Raw genomic sequence first — 18069 nt, forward strand, 5'->3', positions numbered from 1 at the left:
TTTTTTTTTGTTTTTTTTTTTTAACACCTTTATCTCGAGATCACGGGATAGTTATCTCATTATCTTTGGAAAAACAACTTTGTTTTGTCGTGATAAGAGATAATCATGTCATTATCTCGGGAAAATAAAGTTGGTTATCTCGTGATGAGATAATTATCCTATCAGGGGAAAAAGCGCTTCGTTTTCTCGGGATAACGAGAAAATTAAGTCGTTATCTCGAGGTAACCACTGAAAAAGCAAACAAACACACAACAACAACAGCAATAATAATAATAATAATGATAATAATAATAATAATAATAATAATTATATTAAAAATAATAATCATAATAATAGGGGGAAACAACCGCTCTTGGCTTCCGTACAAAATCTTTTTTTTTTTTTTTTTTTTTTTAAATGTTCTTATACTGCGATGGACTGGCGAGCTGTCCAGGGTGTACCCTGCCTGTCGCCCAAAGCCGGCTGGGATAGGCTCCAGCTTCCCCGCGACCCTGAATTGGAATAAGCGGTTCGGAAAATGAATGAATGAATATATACATATTATATATATATACATATTATATATATATATATATATATATATATATATATATATATATATATATATATATATATATATATATATATATATATATATATATACACACACACACACACACACACAGTCTATGGTTAATATCTAGCAAACTAAAATGTATTACCTCGTGAAGTCATAATTTAACACTAGCTAAATTGCGTGGGAAAAAAACGAGAATAACATAATTATGTTGAAATTTGTTAAAATGTCATAATTAAGATATGTGAAGTTTTAATAAATCATTTCAAAACAAACAAGTTGTTAATTTTCTGTCTGAGTCATGTTAATCAAAATTAAACCAGCTTATAAAACCTAATTGACTTCTTGACATGTCAATTAGAACCGCAGTTGTCGTTTTTCCGACGACCTAAAAAGCACCATGACGTGACGTAAAATCCTGCGACGCACGTGGTGTGGAGCAGAGATGGCTGCCGAAGCGTTGCACTTCCATGAAATGGGCTTAGACGACCGCCTGTTAAAGGTAAAAAACAGCTAAAAGTTTCAGAACATTTTCAGCAAACTCTTGGTGAATCTTTAAACATTTAGTGGAAGAAAAACAATCAGCAGAAAAGTGTAAAAACTAAAGCTAAAGACCTCCCGGCTGTGCTAACCTGTCTCGTGTTAGCTCGTGTAGACATAATGTAAACAGATATGCTTTCCGATTTAGTTTGATTTAAAATGCTTTAGTTATAAAAATAAGCCACGAGAAATTAGAGTTTCTGTATCATAAAACATTTAACCAAGTAAATATTTATATATGAATATTGTAGCCCATTAAATCATGACACATAGAACTATGCTTGCAGATCATGCAATCCTGTATTATTGACAGCTTTTCATAGCAGTATTTAAAGCGTTTAATTGAAAACTTTATTTTGTGTGTGTGTGTATATATATATATATATATATATATATATATATATATATATATATATATATATATATATATCATACACTACTCACAAAAAGTTAGGGATATTTGGCTTTCAGGTGAAATTTATGGAAAATGCAATATGTTTATGCTACAGTGATATATCATAAAAGTAAGACATTTAAGTAGAAGGATGCACTACTGATTTCCTCATCTCAAAAAATTCATTCAACACAAAAGGTAACAACAATGGTAGTTACACCACAACAAAAAATTTGAACGTCTCAATATCTCGTCATGTGCCCTTGAGCATCAATTACAGCTTGACAACGACGTCTCATGCTGTTCACAAGGCAACTTATTGCCTGCTGAGGCATGGCATCCCACTCTTCTTGAAGGGCAGCCCTCAGGTCATTGAAGTTCTGGGGTGTAGGGTTTCGAGCCTCTACACGACGGCTCAGCTGATCCCACAGGTTTTCAATGGGGTTCAGGTCTGGAGAGAGTGCAGGCCGTTCCATTTGAGGTACACCAGTCTCCAACAGCCGTTCCCTGATGATGCGGCACGATGAGCAGGAGCATTGTCGTCCATGAAGATGAAATTAGGCCTGTGCTGTTCATGTAGGGGCACAATCACTGGATTAATGATGTTATTCAGGTAGTATGGGCTTGTCACTGTACCATTCACAAAGTGTAGGGCAGTTCTGTACCAAGTGGACACCCCTGCCCACACTGTAACACTGCCACCACCAAAAGCTCGCCTGGTGACAACAGTGGCTGATGCATAGCGCTCTCCCTGACGTCTCCAACATCGTTGCCGGCCATCATTTCTGCTCAGTGTGAATCGACTTTCATCAGAGAACAGCACTGAGGCCCACTGGTTCCTCGTCCAGCGTAAATGCTCCCTGGCCCATGCAAGACGATGATGCCTGTGCCTGGCGGTGTGGTCAGGTACCCGTGCAGGTCGTCTAGCACGCAGACCACGCTGATGGAAACAGTTTGGAATGGTCTGACGTGACACTTGGGTGCCTCTCACCTCTCTTAAACGTGCCTGGAGTTGAGTGGCATTCATCATCCGGTTTCTCAGGGCAGTGTTCACAATGTAGCGGTCATCAGCACGGGATGTGGCCAAAGGACGTCCACTTCTAGGCCTTTCTGTGACTCTTCCAGTCTCTCCATATCTCTGTTGCAACCTGCTGATGACACTCTGTGACACTCCAAGCTCAGTGGCCACTTCTGTCTGAGAACGTCCTGTTTGAAGCATCGCAATGGCAAGGGACTGTTGTTCCATTGTTAGGTGTCGTCTTGGTCTCATGATGTCAAAATGTGAACAGCATGATGAGGACAACTGTTTAAACACCAGCTCTAATTGAACCAGGACATTTATTGGTCAATTCAAGGATCACACACCTGCCGTGATTTTTGCCGTTAAGCTCCTTGTTAGAGAACAGCAACTTGTGCAAAATTTATTGAAACATTTAACAGTTGGACATGTGCATTTAAAAGCTTAGAGAAGATCACATTAAGTTCACCTGTACAGGTTTGAATGCATTTTAGGCTTGTTGTGAAATTTCACCCAAAAGCTGAATATCCCTAACTTTTTGTGAATAGTAAGCCTTTACAGTGATCTTGATATATAGTTCTCTAGGTTTTCTCGTGACTTTTTAAACTTTTTCCTTTGAAAAGGAAGCGGATGGCTGTTTTTTCACTCATTTCTAGCCTGTTGCACCAAAATCAAGGGTTGGATTAATGTTGTCATGACTCATAATAGACAATTTATCAAAGGACATTTTTTTTGGCATATATGAAAAATTACTTGTGGCTCATTTACAATAGAGATAAGTCTGTGTCTGCATGTAGCTGCATGCATGTGATGTTTATATAATGTCTTAATCTTACATAAGACTGTCGGGTCCTCAGAATGTTCCTAAACACCAAGTTAAGAACAGGAGAATAGACATACTGGGCTGAATTAATTCAGTTTTAACTATGTGACATTTAATCAACTTTTATCTGCAACACAGTTAAAACATATTTCATAGACTCTTTCCGGACTTGTATCTTCCAGTGATCCACGATAGGCTCTATTAAAATACCAGTTAACTTATTTTTGAACCTGATTTTTATGCAGAATAAACACTTTTCAAACTCAAACTCCTGTTAAACCTGAACATGAAAGTTTGTTTGGCTAAGTAGTTAATTAAATACAGTTATTTCCAGATTTTTATTCAAGCCAAAAAATCCTAATTTCTCCTAGACTTTCAAGAATTAGTTTTATTAATCAAAGTAAATTGTGTAATGAATTTCATTGTTGCACAACTCAAACAATACATCCTGCTGCTTCATGTTTCTCACTTACATTTTAAAAGTCCGGCACAATAATCAATATTTTTTAGTAATAAAACATGACATTTTTTGTACTTCATTTCATTGTATTGATATGAAATATGATTTGGACTTTGACAATTTACATGGAAAATGAATTAATTTATTAAAATGACTGATATGAGGTCAAATAATCCAGACATAAACTTTAAATTCAGAGTTCAATTCAATTCAGCTTTGTTTATATAGTGCCAAATCACGGCAATGCCGTCTCAAGACGCTTTACAGACAGAAAAAAAACATAATGAAAGCCAATTCATGAGTTCTGTCTGACAGTAGGCTGAGCTGTCAGGATGTAATTGTAATGGATGGTTGGAAAGTTTTATTTTCTAATCACAGTTTGTCCTTTTTGGGCGCCATGTTTAGATTTTTACCTGTTTTTGCTTGAAAATGTTTTCCTCCAAGAAACAAAATGAGAAAAGAGATATTTTATTGTTACCTGTGATGAAAATAGAGTTTAATATTAAAGTCTGTGATGAAAATAGAAAAGCTTTAGGTTTTACTCAGCTGAAGCAGAGAGCAGCTGTCGGGCTAATTAGAAATGCTCTATCTTCACTCGCCTCTATCTTCCTGTGATAATCCTGGCTCAGGCGGTGGCAGATCTAGGTTGGTCTCGGCCCACTCTGATCCAGGAGAAGGCCATTCCTCTGGCTCTGGAGGGGAAAGATCTTCTGGCTCGGGCTCGAACTGGATCCGGAAAGACAGCTGCTTATGCCGTCCCCGTCATACAGCGCATCCTGGCCTCCAAGCAGGTGAGAAAGTAATAAAAGCATATAATGAAACACCTGACTGATGGCTGTGCTGGTTATTTTTCTCTGCTGCTTCTCTGATGTTTTGTTTTCCATCTTAGGAAGCATTTATATTTCATTTCATACTATTTTTCTTTGTTCCGGTTCCAGATTGTTCGTGAACAGGCTGTCAGAGCTCTGATCCTGGTGCCGACCAAAGAGCTGGGTCAGCAGGTTCAGACCATGATCAGACAGTTAACATCTTACTGCTCAAGAGATGTTCGAGTGGCTGACATCTCTGGAAAAGCCGATGTGTCAACGCAGAGGTAGGAAAGTTTTACGCGTAACATTTAACTGGACTTTAATACGATTACTTCCCCTCGGTGCCACACACAGGTTTTAAAGCTATTCAGCTGGTAGGTTGTTCCAAATATCTGTGCTGCTATGTTGATATAAAGGCCCTGAAGTCTCACACCACCCGTTGCAGGTCTTGTTTCTGTTTGCAGCAGGATTGCATGGCTTTAGTAAAACTTAATTTTTTGTCTAATTAAGCCAAAATTGGACTTTTAAAATGCATGTAAGTCATTTGATACATAAGACTGAAAGTCAGCACTTACTGAGGTAAATAATAAAATGGATGATCTCACCTCAGGCTGGGCGATATGATCAGAATCTCATATCCCGATACAGGTAATTTTATATCCCCATAACGATATAAGACTGTGTAATGTTGTGTCAGTCATCAGTTATGTGTTAGATGTTGCTAGGCAACAGCAGCAGTGATCTCCGTCCATCTGGGGGAACTATGGCCGTATGACGTTCCACCTGTTGCAGCGTTTGGTCTGGAGTTTATTCTGAGCTTTCGCCTCCACTTGACGCTACTTTTACTCCTTGACGCTATTCTGTCTTCTTTATCCTGATTCCTGCAGGTGATAAAATGAGTTAGTCGTGTCGGAGTCCGTTGTTGGGACTGTGAGCTAGTCTGTTGTCGGTTCCACGTCGGTCTTTTTATATCCAAACCACATCCAGACAGAAATTTCCCTCTTTTAGGAACAAGCTCATCAGTTTGGGTTGGCTGCTCATCTTTTAGTGAATTATCCTCTGAGACACATCTGCTGCCGTCTTCCTTCTTGTTTGTTTATATATTGCAGCGTGCATGTACAGTGCATCTTGACGTAAAATACTAGTAAAGCAGCTTATTGTGACGTAAACGATAGAGCCTCACATGAAACGATGGAGATTTTCTATTGTCCAGAGGATATATATCGTCATATCACCCAGCCCTAATCCCGATTAATCGGATTTTAATCTCAACTACGATCTGAGTTTTCAACGATGATAAAAATAAAAGGGTGTGATTATTTTTCTCTCTGCAGTTTCCTCTCCTGTTGTCTTCAGCTGCTAATCGAGCGTCTCTGGCGTTGCAGCGCTGTGCTGTAAACTCCTCCCACAGCCGCTTTGCTTTCATTCAGACACTGTTGCCAACTTGGAGACTTTCTCGCTAAATCTGGAGACTTTTTTTGTTAAAAGCGACAAATCTAGCAGCTTTTACTGGAGTTATTGGAGGCTGCAGGTCAATGTAGAATAACTGCAGTAGGTTGTGGAAGTTCACCTAAACATAGTTTATACCATTGTCAGTGACAACTGGCTGCATTATTTTCCTGTATATAGTTTGGTGAGTTAAACACTGTAATATCCCTCCGTTACGGGGCGTTACCATAGCAACGCGTTAACCAGCTGGTTCAGATCAGCCGTCTTTTAACAGGTGAATGAGAGAAACGTTGTTTGGTATAAAACGTACATCCAGACCAACGTAAAATAGTTCCTATATAAGCGGTAAAAGTGGATTAAACAACTCGGAACCGTCCATTAGACGGTTATAATGCACGACACGGAGTCTAGAACACCACGACGCGCAGCGTTGGTTAAAAATACTGGATAATTGTGTGAAATAATCAAGATCTCAGTTTCAGTCAAAATAACTGTGATTATAATTTTTACCATAATGGAGCAGCCCTAGTAGACGGTGAATTTAGAAAAATCTAATTCCTTCTAAACAGTGTTTAACAGGAATATAAACAGCTGAAGTGACTAAAAGTTTACATTTTATTTTCACATTGACTGAACTTTTTAGTGGAGTTTATTCTTATAACAGGATATAATGCCGTGTGTGTGTGTGATATTGTCCGCCTGCAGGCCCATCTTGATGGAGAAGCCTGACGTGGTGGTGGGGACGCCGTCCCGTGTGTTCGCCCACGTCAAAGCACAGAACCTGGTCCTGAACTCCTCCCTGGAAATGCTGGTTGTAGACGAGGCCGACCTGCTCTTCTCTTTTGGCTTTGAGGCGGATCTGAAGAACTTGTTGTGGTGAGAACACACACACATGTTTTCATGTTTTACGTCCAGCTTCCAGCTGTGGTAGGTTCTATCTAGTCTTTGGATCATGGATGAATAGACACCAGTAGAGTCCTTTTCTCCCAACAGTCTCCATCCCAGTCCTAACAAGACTTACAGGTTCTGGTTTCTTCATGTGACTTTAATGTTAAACAAAAAAAAAAATAGTGTTTCATTCATTTGTTTTATGGAAATCTGTGTTTTCACAGCTATTTGCCAAAAATCTACCAGTCGTTCCTCATGTCGGCCACCTTCAACGAGGACATCCAGGCCTTGAAGGAGCTGCTGCTGCACAACCCTGTAAGACATACTCTCTCCTGAAACTAAAGGAGAACATTTGTTTGTTAAAACTCTTCATATTCTCCATTAATTGATTTGTTGTGCATCTTGATAAGTCATCTATGTTCACTTCTGGTTCTGAAAAACAGGGTTTCAGTAAAAACCAGGGCATAACGTTCAGACCCCTTGCCTTTTAATGGATCTGTGTCTCTCCAGGTTACGCTGAAGCTTCAGGGCTCCCAGCTCCCAGACAGCAGCCAGCTGCAGCAGTACAGCATCAAATGTGAGGAGGAAGACAAGTTCCTGCTAATCTACACGCTGCTAAAGCTGCGCCTGGTTCAGGGAAAGACGCTGGTGTTTGTGGGCATGGTGGACCGGAGCTACCGACTGAAACTCTTCCTGGAACAGTTCGGCATCCCCGCCTGTGTTCTCAATTCGGAGCTCCCCATCCAGTCGCGGTAGGAGCTCATATGTGCTGTTTTTTAGAGAAGACACAGGAAAGTCAGACTTGTGTCTTGTCAGTGATGTTTTCCCTCCTCCTTCTCCTCTTTAGGTGTCACATCATCACCCAGTTTAATCAAGGATTTTACGACTACATCATCGCCACAGATGAGCAGAGCTTGGCTGACCCTGCTGCGTCGTCGCAGTCGACAGCTAGAAAAGAGAAGAAGAAGAAGACCGCAGGGAAAGGAGGAAAGTGAGTCGCATGAGTTTAACGCTGCTGTTTAACCTGCTTGTTTTATTAAACCAGCAGCCTCTCCAGACTCTGATTGATTTAAAAAAAAAAAAAAACATGGGTCACATGGGGAAAAAAAGATGGTGATTTTATTTTTTACAACATTTAAAAGGAATTCATACAACTTGTTGGAGATAAAAAATAATAAACTGTGAAGTTTCTGACTGACCTCTAAGGTTTATATGATGATAGGTAGGGCTGTGACGATATGCTTTTGTCCAGATTCGATTCCGATTTTTTTTGGCTCCCGATTCGATTTAAATTGCAATTCTCACAATTCCTCAATATTGCTGATTTTTGTAGATTTAAAAACAAAAAAAAATGTATAAAACTTTTATTTTTGCTCGTCATTTTTCTTCATTTCAATGAGGAAAAAACAGCACAGTATCCAGACCATCATTCTGCTGCTATAACGCCCAAGAAGACAAGTTAAAAGTTCAATAAAAACAGTAAAAATGACAAAAAATTTATAGTTAAATAATTTATAGTCCTTCACCCTTTTGTACCAATACAGTGATGCATCAGCCAAGCCATATACACACTTTTTTTTAGTTTCCATAATAATCCTGCAGAATCTGCCTCAGGTGGGGGCCTGATGTAAAGGTCACGTGACAGTTCTACTCCCTGAAGAAATGCTGATTTTATGTCCATGGCATGAAGTGACCATTGCCTTTGACAGACTACTGCTACAAGGACCCGAAGAGTCCAGGAGAAGGCCATTCCTCTGGCTCTGGAGGGGACGCTTAGTAGCAACCCCTTGCTACTAAGCGTGCCTTTGGTACCAGTCCATTTGAGTGTCTCTTTAAGGGTACACACCCATCTAGTGGAGATGCACTTCTGTCCCTCATTCTGAACTTCACACATCATTTTCTTTCCAGCTCTTGATCGCATTTTGTTTGGCTTGGTCAAAAGATAAGTCTCCTGTCATAAATGCATCATCACTGACCTGTGATGTATTTTCACTGGTGACAGCTGGTTCTATCTGAAGGTTTTCCAACTGGGTTATATCAACTGAATTTGTGCTACCTGCAATGCTGCTGGGCTCCACAAGAACCAGATTATAGCAGTTTTTGTATTTTCCTGTAGCTTTACCTGCACGCCCCATAACTTGTGCTATGTGTAGAACCCCACTGTCACCATCTGTGTACTTCAGAACTTGTGCCTTTTTGAGCTGAACATCATTTTCTAGCTCTATGACTTTATGTTCTTCTGTGTTGTCATTATTGTCTTGTTCTGCATCATCCTGCACGACTGAGGTTTCTCCAGCTTGTGAAGTGTCCCCTGTGTTGTCATCAGTGGCTCCCGTCATTTTTTGTTGTTGAGGAAAGTTTGTCAACGTCTGAATAATCCTAATGTCTTCGATCCATGTACTCACTTTTTTAAGTCTGAGACGATGCACCCGAACACATGTTCCTCCATGTCTAAAACACCACAGCACCATCCTGACCAGTGACAACTCCTGGACCTTTCCATTCTTGATAGTCCACCCTCTTATAGTAGACTTTATCACCTAGTTCATATCTTTCTTCTGTGTGGCGTGTTTGTTTACGCAATGCTCTTCATATTCTTTCAGAACATTCTGCTTCTGTAAAGGCCTTTCTCGATGCATGCAAAGCAGAAATGTGTTTCGCTACCCACTCACTTTAGTGCCTTCTAAAGCTGGTGGTTTGTCAGTCAGGACAGAGGGCAGATTGGGACTCTGTCCAAACACCAGTTGATGAGGACTGAAGCCATGCACATTTTGCATGGTGTTCTTGGCCATAACAGCCCAGTCCAGTGCAGTGTCCCAGTCACAAGCATTGGTTACTTTTACTTTCAATAATATTTCAGTAAGTGTTTGGTTGTGTCGTTCCATAAGTCCATTACTCCACGGGCTGTATGCTTCTATGCTTCTGTATCCACTTCTATGTTAAAATTTTCTGCCATATCTCTTATCTCATCATTATTAAACTCTCCTCCATTGTCACTGAAAAGTTTCTGAGGTGGACCGTGCACACTTATCCAGACATGGATAAAGTGTTTTACCATCTCAGATGACTTTTTTGTGGTCAGAATGCTTCCTGCACTAAATCGTGTGAATTTGTCAATAATATGGAGACACCATACACCTGGTTGAAGTTCATGAAGATCAACTGCCACAGTTTCATTGTACTGAGATGCTAGTGGAAGGCCAACAGCTGGCCTTGGTTTAGTTCTGCCATATCTTTGACATGCTTCACATTCATCAACAACTCTTCTTAGGATGGTGCCACAATCTTTATCTTGGTTGCCAGAGCTGATCAGAAGTTTCTGCAGTCTTTCCACTGAGGCATGACCAAATTGTTGATGGAGCTTCATCAGGATCTTGTGTTTTTCTGCAATAGTCATTTTTTTCTGATATTGCCAGTATTTCCTCCTCACACTGACTCAGAAGTTCCTCATTGATTTTGTCTTGTTGAACATCATCACTGGTTACCAAGACATGATCATTATCTGTAACATCTTGTCCTTCCTCGTCCAGAATGTTTACACAGTAATGACCAGAGCTTGTGAAGTCAAGTTTTATAGGTTGGTTGAACATCACCCCACAGTCATTTCCCATATCCAGCAAAGTTCCGGCTCTTTTCATAGATGTTTTGCTCAGAAGCAGCGGGATTTTGGCTGGGACAACTTCTGTCTCAATGTGACATTTTGTCTGTCCAATTTTGGCAGGAATTTTCAATCTTTTGGTGGAGTTGATCACTTTTCCATCTCCAAATTTGAAGGGTCTACAACGGTGCATTTCTGATTTCCTCAGATTTTTTACTTCATTTTGGCTTAGTTTACTGATGTAGCTATCTAGCCATTCTTGTCCACATACAGAACGGGTGCGTGCAGCGTCAGTTATTGCACAGTCAAAACACTCAGTCATATAAATCTCTGCTTCAGTGGGTGACTCTTTCGTGTACAGAGTAATGTTGCATTCCTCTACATCATTTGCTTTATGATCTTGAGTCAGTTTCACTTGCTCACCTCTGTGAGGACAATCTTTAGCCCAGTGGAATGTGCTTTGACAAATGGCACATTTTGACCTGCGACCAAACCTCTCCAGTGGATTAGTGCCAGGCAGTGGTGTCCTCTGTTTATCATTTTGGTTCCATGGCTTGCCCATCTGTCTCTTCTGTTCAGCTATGTAGGCGGTATCCTGGTTGATTCCCACAGTTGAACCAGAACTTCTCCCTCCAAAGATCCTCTTCAGTGCTGACTTCATTGACGCAAATGTCATATCTGTGCTCGCTGTCAGTGCTAGCTGTCGGTCTTTAACATCCAAACATGCTGTGTCTAGTAGCTTAAATGCTAATACTGCATCGGGAAGTTCCATCTTGTAATTACGCATCCGCGCATACCGCTGCTCGAAATCAATTATATAATCCGTCATTGATACATTACGGTCTCTCGTTATCCGATCAAGCTGAAGTAAGCCTCGTAGGTCCGGTCTTTCTCTTCTTTGAGAAATAAATCGAGTTTTGCTAGTAAAGAGTTCATTCCAGTGTCCTTATTCAAGTCATCGACTGATATTTCCATCGCCACTTCTCTTGCTCTTCCAGACAGCGCCAATGCGACAGCGAGCGCTTGCTTGCTTTTCTCAAGTTCTGTGACACGGGTCCAAACCGCGACCTCACTCTTCCAGCTTTCGTAAGGTTTTCCTTCGTCGAAAGTTGGCGGAACTCTGTAGTTGCTAACCATCCTCTGCTACCAATGTTACATAAATAAAAAAAACTCACTTTCGAAGTCGAATGTTAACTTTATTTCACTGACGCCATCTTTACCACATCAACACCAACGCACTACCTTCCGTCCACACCTTCAGAATAAAATAAGACTTCTACTCATTTCACAATAATACATATATAACAATGAAACATGTACTAACCAAAACACAGTTACTGTATTTTAAACTTATCAACTCAACCAAAGTAAATCTATAAATGTATATTTGTGAAGCTGTTGCATGTGTTGTTACTACTTAATGCATGAGGAAAATGATTTAAACATTTTAAAAGTATCATATTTAAAAGTATTACTGAAACAGTGATGTAGCCCCTCCGAACAGCGCAGTGGTCTGAGAATGCCACGATGATGCATAAATCAAATCATATCACCATGTGCCTCGAGGCAGATAATTAGCCTCGATCAATTTTTGTACTCGAGTTACCCGAGTAATCGTTGCAGCCCTACAAGTCAGTCCTTCTTTCTACGTGAATTCTTCTTTTAAATCTTTTAAAAGGCAGAAATTCGTGATCGGTTAAGATTTTTTTTCTCCACACGTTGAGCGCGTGCACAAACAGGTCGGCTGCATCAAAGTATCACATTTTGAAAGGTAATCGAGTACTCGATTACTTGTAGAAGTAATCAACAGTGTACCCGATTCCAAAAGTACTCGATAGTTGCAGCTCTAGATGGAACAGAAGATGCAAACCACCTGCAGCGTGACATTTACAGAAATAACTGTATGTCTGACGTGCATGTTTCATCCATCGTTACTTTTAATGTGACCACTCTGCTTTCTCAAATGCAAAATTGTGACATTGGCTGTAATGTGACTTGATCATTGGGTCAGATTTGGGAAAACAAACAAATTTGTCCTCGTCAGACTGTCGTCTAAATAAAAGAACTGTGTCACGTGTTTTAAAAAAAAAAAGCCAGATAGAACTGCGTGATGCAACCTGAGCTGACATCATCCGTTTTTCTCTGATTGGACTTTTGCAGAGCTAAAGATAAGGAGTATGGAGTCTCCAGAGGCGTCGACTTCCAAAACGTCGCCAATGTCATCAACTTTGATTTCCCCACAACTGTGGAGTCCTACATTCATCGTGTTGGAAGGTCCGTACGGTTAAAGCAGCTTCTCTGCTGTCAGAGGATTTTCTCTCCTGTAATAATCATGTTTGTTCTGCTTTCTCTGCAGGACGGCGCGAGCAGACAATCCTGGCACTGCTCTGTCCTTCATCTCTCACACTGAGCTCTCTTTGCTGGCAGAGGTGGAGGAGGCGCTGATTGGAGGTAACGTTTGGCCGTCAGGCTTTTAAATGACTTGTCTTATTTACTTTAATATTTAAGTCAACAGAGAAACTGTTTTTGGACACTTTTTCCTCCACTAGATGCTTTCACTTTGTCTTCACACAAAGCAAAGCTGCAGTGAACAAAATCCATGTTATTAAAAAGATTGTTTGTGTTTCTTGTCTTTAGATAATACAGATTCTGTCTTGAAGCCTTACCAGTTTAAAATGGAGGAGATTGAAGGCTTCAGGTACAGGTGCAGGGTGAGTATCACATTTTAAGGTACATAAATGGACCTCAGTTCAGACCACAGATCATTATATTAGTTATCTAGTTTACAGGCTCATTTAGGACATGTTCACATCAGCCTTTTATATCTGAATCCGACTGTTTGCTCAGAAAGTCCGATTCTTTCGGGGAAATGTGAACATGCCAAACAAATTCTGATTCGGATCATTTTGGTTTGGCCAAAGTGCAACGTGAACATGATCCCTGTCCGCATAGATACACCCCTCTACAACTGAAAAGAGTCTAGCGGTCTATCCTTATAATACCCTTATATGTATTCAGCGGAGGCTGAACTCTGCGCTGCCCTCTAGTGGCTGTAGCAACCATGCTAAAATAAAACATACATGAGAGAATGTGAGAAGAGATGGTTGACAATGTTTAACACATCCCTAAAGACGACATCGAGGAGCCTAAAGTTTCACTCAGTGTTGTTTTTGACTGTAGGATGCGATGCGAGCCGTGACCAAGCAGGCCGTCAGGGAGGCCCGGTTGAAAGAAATCAAACAGGAGCTGCTCAACTCAGAGAAACTCAAGGTGAGACGTTGTTCCGCGCGTCATAAAACAAGTTTAAAATATCAGCTGACTTTCTGATTGGATGCTTCTGCTGTGTCGCAGACCTACTTTGAAGACAACCCCAGAGATCTTCAACTCCTCAGACATGACAAAGACCTTCATCCTGCTGTCGTCAAGCCGCACATGAAGAACATTCCCGACTATCTCAGTAAGACACAAACACACCCTCACTTAGGAAAGTGTTCATTTTAAAGACACTGCTCTGTAGTTTCAGTATAAAGGTGTTCATTTACAAAGCTTAAGTCTGTGAAGGAACCAAAATTACATTTTTTAAAAATCCTTGAATTAAATAAACATTTATTGTTTTTATTTGTTTGCAACATGTTGTTCCAGGTGCTCAAACAACATTTCAAAGCTGCACAAAAATACCTGTTTTTCAAAACAAAAACCTGGCGTTTGTATGAACCTTTGTAATCTTTTTACACCCAACGGCGAAGATTCTCTGTGGAGTTAACCTTTTACTGTTAGTTTACAGTACTTTTTTTTTTTTTTTTAACCTATTATCATGCCCCTTTTGCCCCTGAAAGGAAGATTATGATTGTACAGTGTGCTTTAATATCTGCATTAGAAGGGCAGCCTGGAATATTAACAAACTTAAGAACATCAAATTTGGGGGGGGGGGGGGAGTATTATTTATATCAGTATTATCAGTTTATTATCAGTAAATTAAACAAAAACTAGGATTTCATTAATCTTTTCTAAAATAATGAAATTAAAAACAGATTAATATAACATTATTGATATTGTTGAATGGAAAATTATAAAATATTTCTGAAATATAAATATAAAAAAACTTGATGCGCACGTGCATTGACTGTAAAATATCAAAACCTGATCATCAATAACAATAACAGCATCACCTTGACATCATGAGATATGATAGACCGATAAAATCATCATGTAATTTTATTACCTAAAACTCTCAGAACAGGAAACAAATAGTATGTTTTGTAATAATAATAATTAACGATGGAAGACAGTATAAATAGAGCAAAGCAAAATGATTAGTTAAAATCATTTAAAAGATTAAAGAGTGAGATAGAAAAAAACAGATCAGTTAGATCAGCTTCAGGCATTGGAAAACCAAATAAAAACAGCACAATGAACTTCAGCTGTATGGTGTGAAACCATGGAAAGAAAGAAATAATAACACCACATTTAATTAAAACGATGAACAGCTAAAGTGAAAATTCAGTTATGAGATTTATTTGTGTGTGTGTGTGTGTGTGTGTGTGTGTATATATAATATATATATAAATAAAATATTAAATGTATAAGAGATTAGGAAAATTAAGTAAATATGTTTTACATTTAAATTGTATAAAACATCATAGACGGCTCATCAGCGGCTATTTTATTTATTTTCTTAGAGAAAATGTTGAGAGTTAGTTTTCAGGGGTTTCTAGAACAATTCTAACACAGCGGTTTGTTAAAATGTAGCGTTTAAACTTACATGACCTGCTGAGCTGAAACTATACTTTATTTTATATACTGTTTTTGTTTTTTTAAAAAAATCAATTATTGCTCTTTTTTTTTATGGTATAATGCCCCTAATATGGGAGTTCTCTGATTTATTCTGGTTAATTTCCTGCAGTTCCTGAGACTCTGAAGGGTGTATTTAACCCATTAAGAGGCAAGAGGAGGAAGAGGATGACAAAACCCAAAGCAGAGGGTGTCATCAAGACTGGCTTTAAGGTGAGACTTGGGTCACATGATGACACCAGGTGGTCGTCATGGTGACATCATCTGATTCACATCACAATGATGTGTCTTACGCATTGTGTGCTTTAGGTATACTTTTTTTAAATATTTATAAAAGATAACAAGGTTTCTGTTTTTATATTGTTGTTTTTTCACTTTTTAAAGATTATTTTAAAATGTTTCTGGAATCAAGGAGAAAATAACCAAAAGTTCTTCATTTAACAGCAGATTTGTAGCTTATTTTTATTTAAAAGTAGCTTAAATTTGGTCCTTCCAGTCCTTTTGTTCTTTTTTTTCTTTTTTTATGTGTAAAACTGTAAAAATTCTGTCTCTTTTCATTTCTGCATGCTCTCTCCATCAGCTTTGCCAAGTTTTACCCCTTAAACAACAAAAAGAAAATCATTCTGGGTCTCACTTAAATCAGAATCAATTACTAATATTATGGTAATGAATCATATTTTACATAATTAACTGTGATGTATTTTGTGTTTGGTAGAAGAACACCCAGAGTAACCCGCTGAAGAGTTTCAGGTACGCTGACAGGAGAAACAAAAAAGGCATCAAATCGTAGCTGCTGGAGAACAGCAGGAAGGGAATCTGTCTTGGATGTTGTAACGGTGCAGGGATGTTTCACCTGGAGGACGTTTCACCTGGAGGACGTTTCACCTGGAGGACGTTTCACCTGGAGGACATTCTGGGCTCTGCAGATGGGAACAGCTAAACAAAAGTGAACTATGAGGACCGGATCATTAGGAAGCTGCAGGAAGATGACATTTTTCAAAATTTACTGAACATTTTAATCGTTCAGAATACATATCGGGTTTCTTATCATTATCTCATTTTAAGGGACATTTTGCATAACCCGAAATGTTTATTTGAATAAATTCATTCCCCATCTGAGTAACTGTGCAGCAGTTTTAATATGTTTAGACTTCTAAAACATCATCTCAAAGTGCAGACGTTTGGTTCTGTTAAAAACAAAAGTTGAGTTTTCGTCTTATTGAGAAGATAAATAAGTGATTTTTTTTTTTTTTTCTAATTGTCTTGTCCAGCTTTTAAGCAAGCGGACTGATGTTCTGGATGCTGTGTTCTGCTGAGCAAATTTATTTTGCCAAGGGGAACTTTTATAGACATAATGATCCCCTTGTATTTCTGGATTCTTGTTTTATTTTTCGATTTGTTTTGGATAATTGTTCGTATTACAGAGTTTATGCTGCTGGACCAGACCGGAGAGGACAGAAGAGACAGAAAGAGAACAGAGAGGAAAACAGAGAAAACAATAAGATAAATGCATACATGTATATACACATACATATATATATACGCACCCACACAGGCCAACTCTAGATTCATGGTCCCTGCAGAGAACAAAACTGTCAGGAGCACCAGAACCTAGCAAGTTAAATCAGAAAGACCGAAAACTACCTACTGCTAATAAATAAACTTGCTGGATGATTCAGTGACTGTGACACATGCAGAACATTTAGAGTGGAACGTGTTCAGAGATGTGCCAATGTGACCCCGCCCACCCACGGCAAGAGGCAGGCCAGGAGAACCCAGAGACCTGGGCAACCGGCAGTCACCCCCAGGCACAGACCCCAACCACCCCACTAGGGGTGAACTTCTGAAATGTTCCTTTTAAAAGGATACGTATCAGGTTGATTTCCTGAACGTCACTAGGTGATGTCTGCAGGTGGCGCTATAGGCTACTATATATTTGTCTGTGAAGGTGGTCGCTAAGTTAAAGAGCATGTTGCAGGTTAAAACCTTCCTTAGATCAATATGTAGAAAAATATTATAGGAACCAATGTTGACTTAAAGTATCCTTATAAATACACTATTTTGGGCCTTTGGAGTAGTTTATGTTAGAATTTGACTTCTGAATTTAATGCAAGACAGGAAGTCTGGACAGGGAGACGGTGTTGTGCCAAGAAATGCACCCCTGGAGGAAAAAAACAGCCAATGGCAAGAAGCGCAGTGACAGCATCTCGCCTGTAGATGGCAAGTATTCCTCTTAAATGTAATAATGAATACTGTATAAGTACTTTTATTCAATAGTGGTTCCTACAATATTTTTCTACACATTGATTGAAAGGGGGGGGTTCTTACCTGTAACATGTTCTTTAAGAACGGAGACACAAGCAAGTGGCTTTTAGTGGTGTATGAGAGTTGTGCAGGAATTATTCAGTGATTGTTTTTCCTTCATGTCAGTAAGTACAGGCTTCGTAATGTGCATCTGAGAACATCGCAGATTCTTATGTGATTCACAGTTGAGATGTTTGTCATTGCACCTCCTTATAAGTATACATTAAGACTATGTTTCCTCAAGCCGACCCCAAACCTGCATCCGCCTCAGGTTTGACATTGACCTCTGCCGTGAGAATCTGATGGCAAGTCTTTATAAGTGCATGATGCTGCTGCAGAGATGCCATGTCACATAGATGCAACAGAGCATCAGCTGGGTGTTTGCTATCAGCATAGTCATTTTACATTAGTTGGACCAGCTAACAAGATGAAAATATCA

General features: G+C 39.4%; 1 protein-coding gene across 1 annotated transcript; it reads left to right on the forward strand.

Moving 5' to 3' along the window:
• The first annotated feature begins 988 nt into the window (after positions 1 to 988).
• On the forward strand, positions 989 to 16433 carry ddx56 (DEAD (Asp-Glu-Ala-Asp) box helicase 56). The gene is made up of 14 exons (XM_079256933.1): positions 989 to 1058; positions 4421 to 4582; positions 4730 to 4884; positions 6755 to 6925; positions 7162 to 7252; positions 7448 to 7689; positions 7785 to 7928; positions 12696 to 12809; positions 12892 to 12986; positions 13173 to 13246; positions 13716 to 13805; positions 13887 to 13992; positions 15439 to 15539; positions 16042 to 16433. Exons 1-14 carry the CDS (start codon positions 1002 to 1004, stop codon positions 16114 to 16116), a joined length of 1677 nt encoding a protein of 558 aa, XP_079113059.1. The 5' UTR covers positions 989 to 1001; the 3' UTR covers positions 16117 to 16433.
• Positions 16434 to 18069: the final 1636 nt, after the last annotated feature.

The sequence above is a fragment of the Telmatherina bonti genome (genome assembly GCF_933228915.1).
Source record: "Telmatherina bonti genome assembly, chromosome: 17".
In the NCBI taxonomy this organism is placed as follows: domain Eukaryota; kingdom Metazoa; phylum Chordata; class Actinopteri; order Atheriniformes; family Telmatherinidae; genus Telmatherina; species Telmatherina bonti.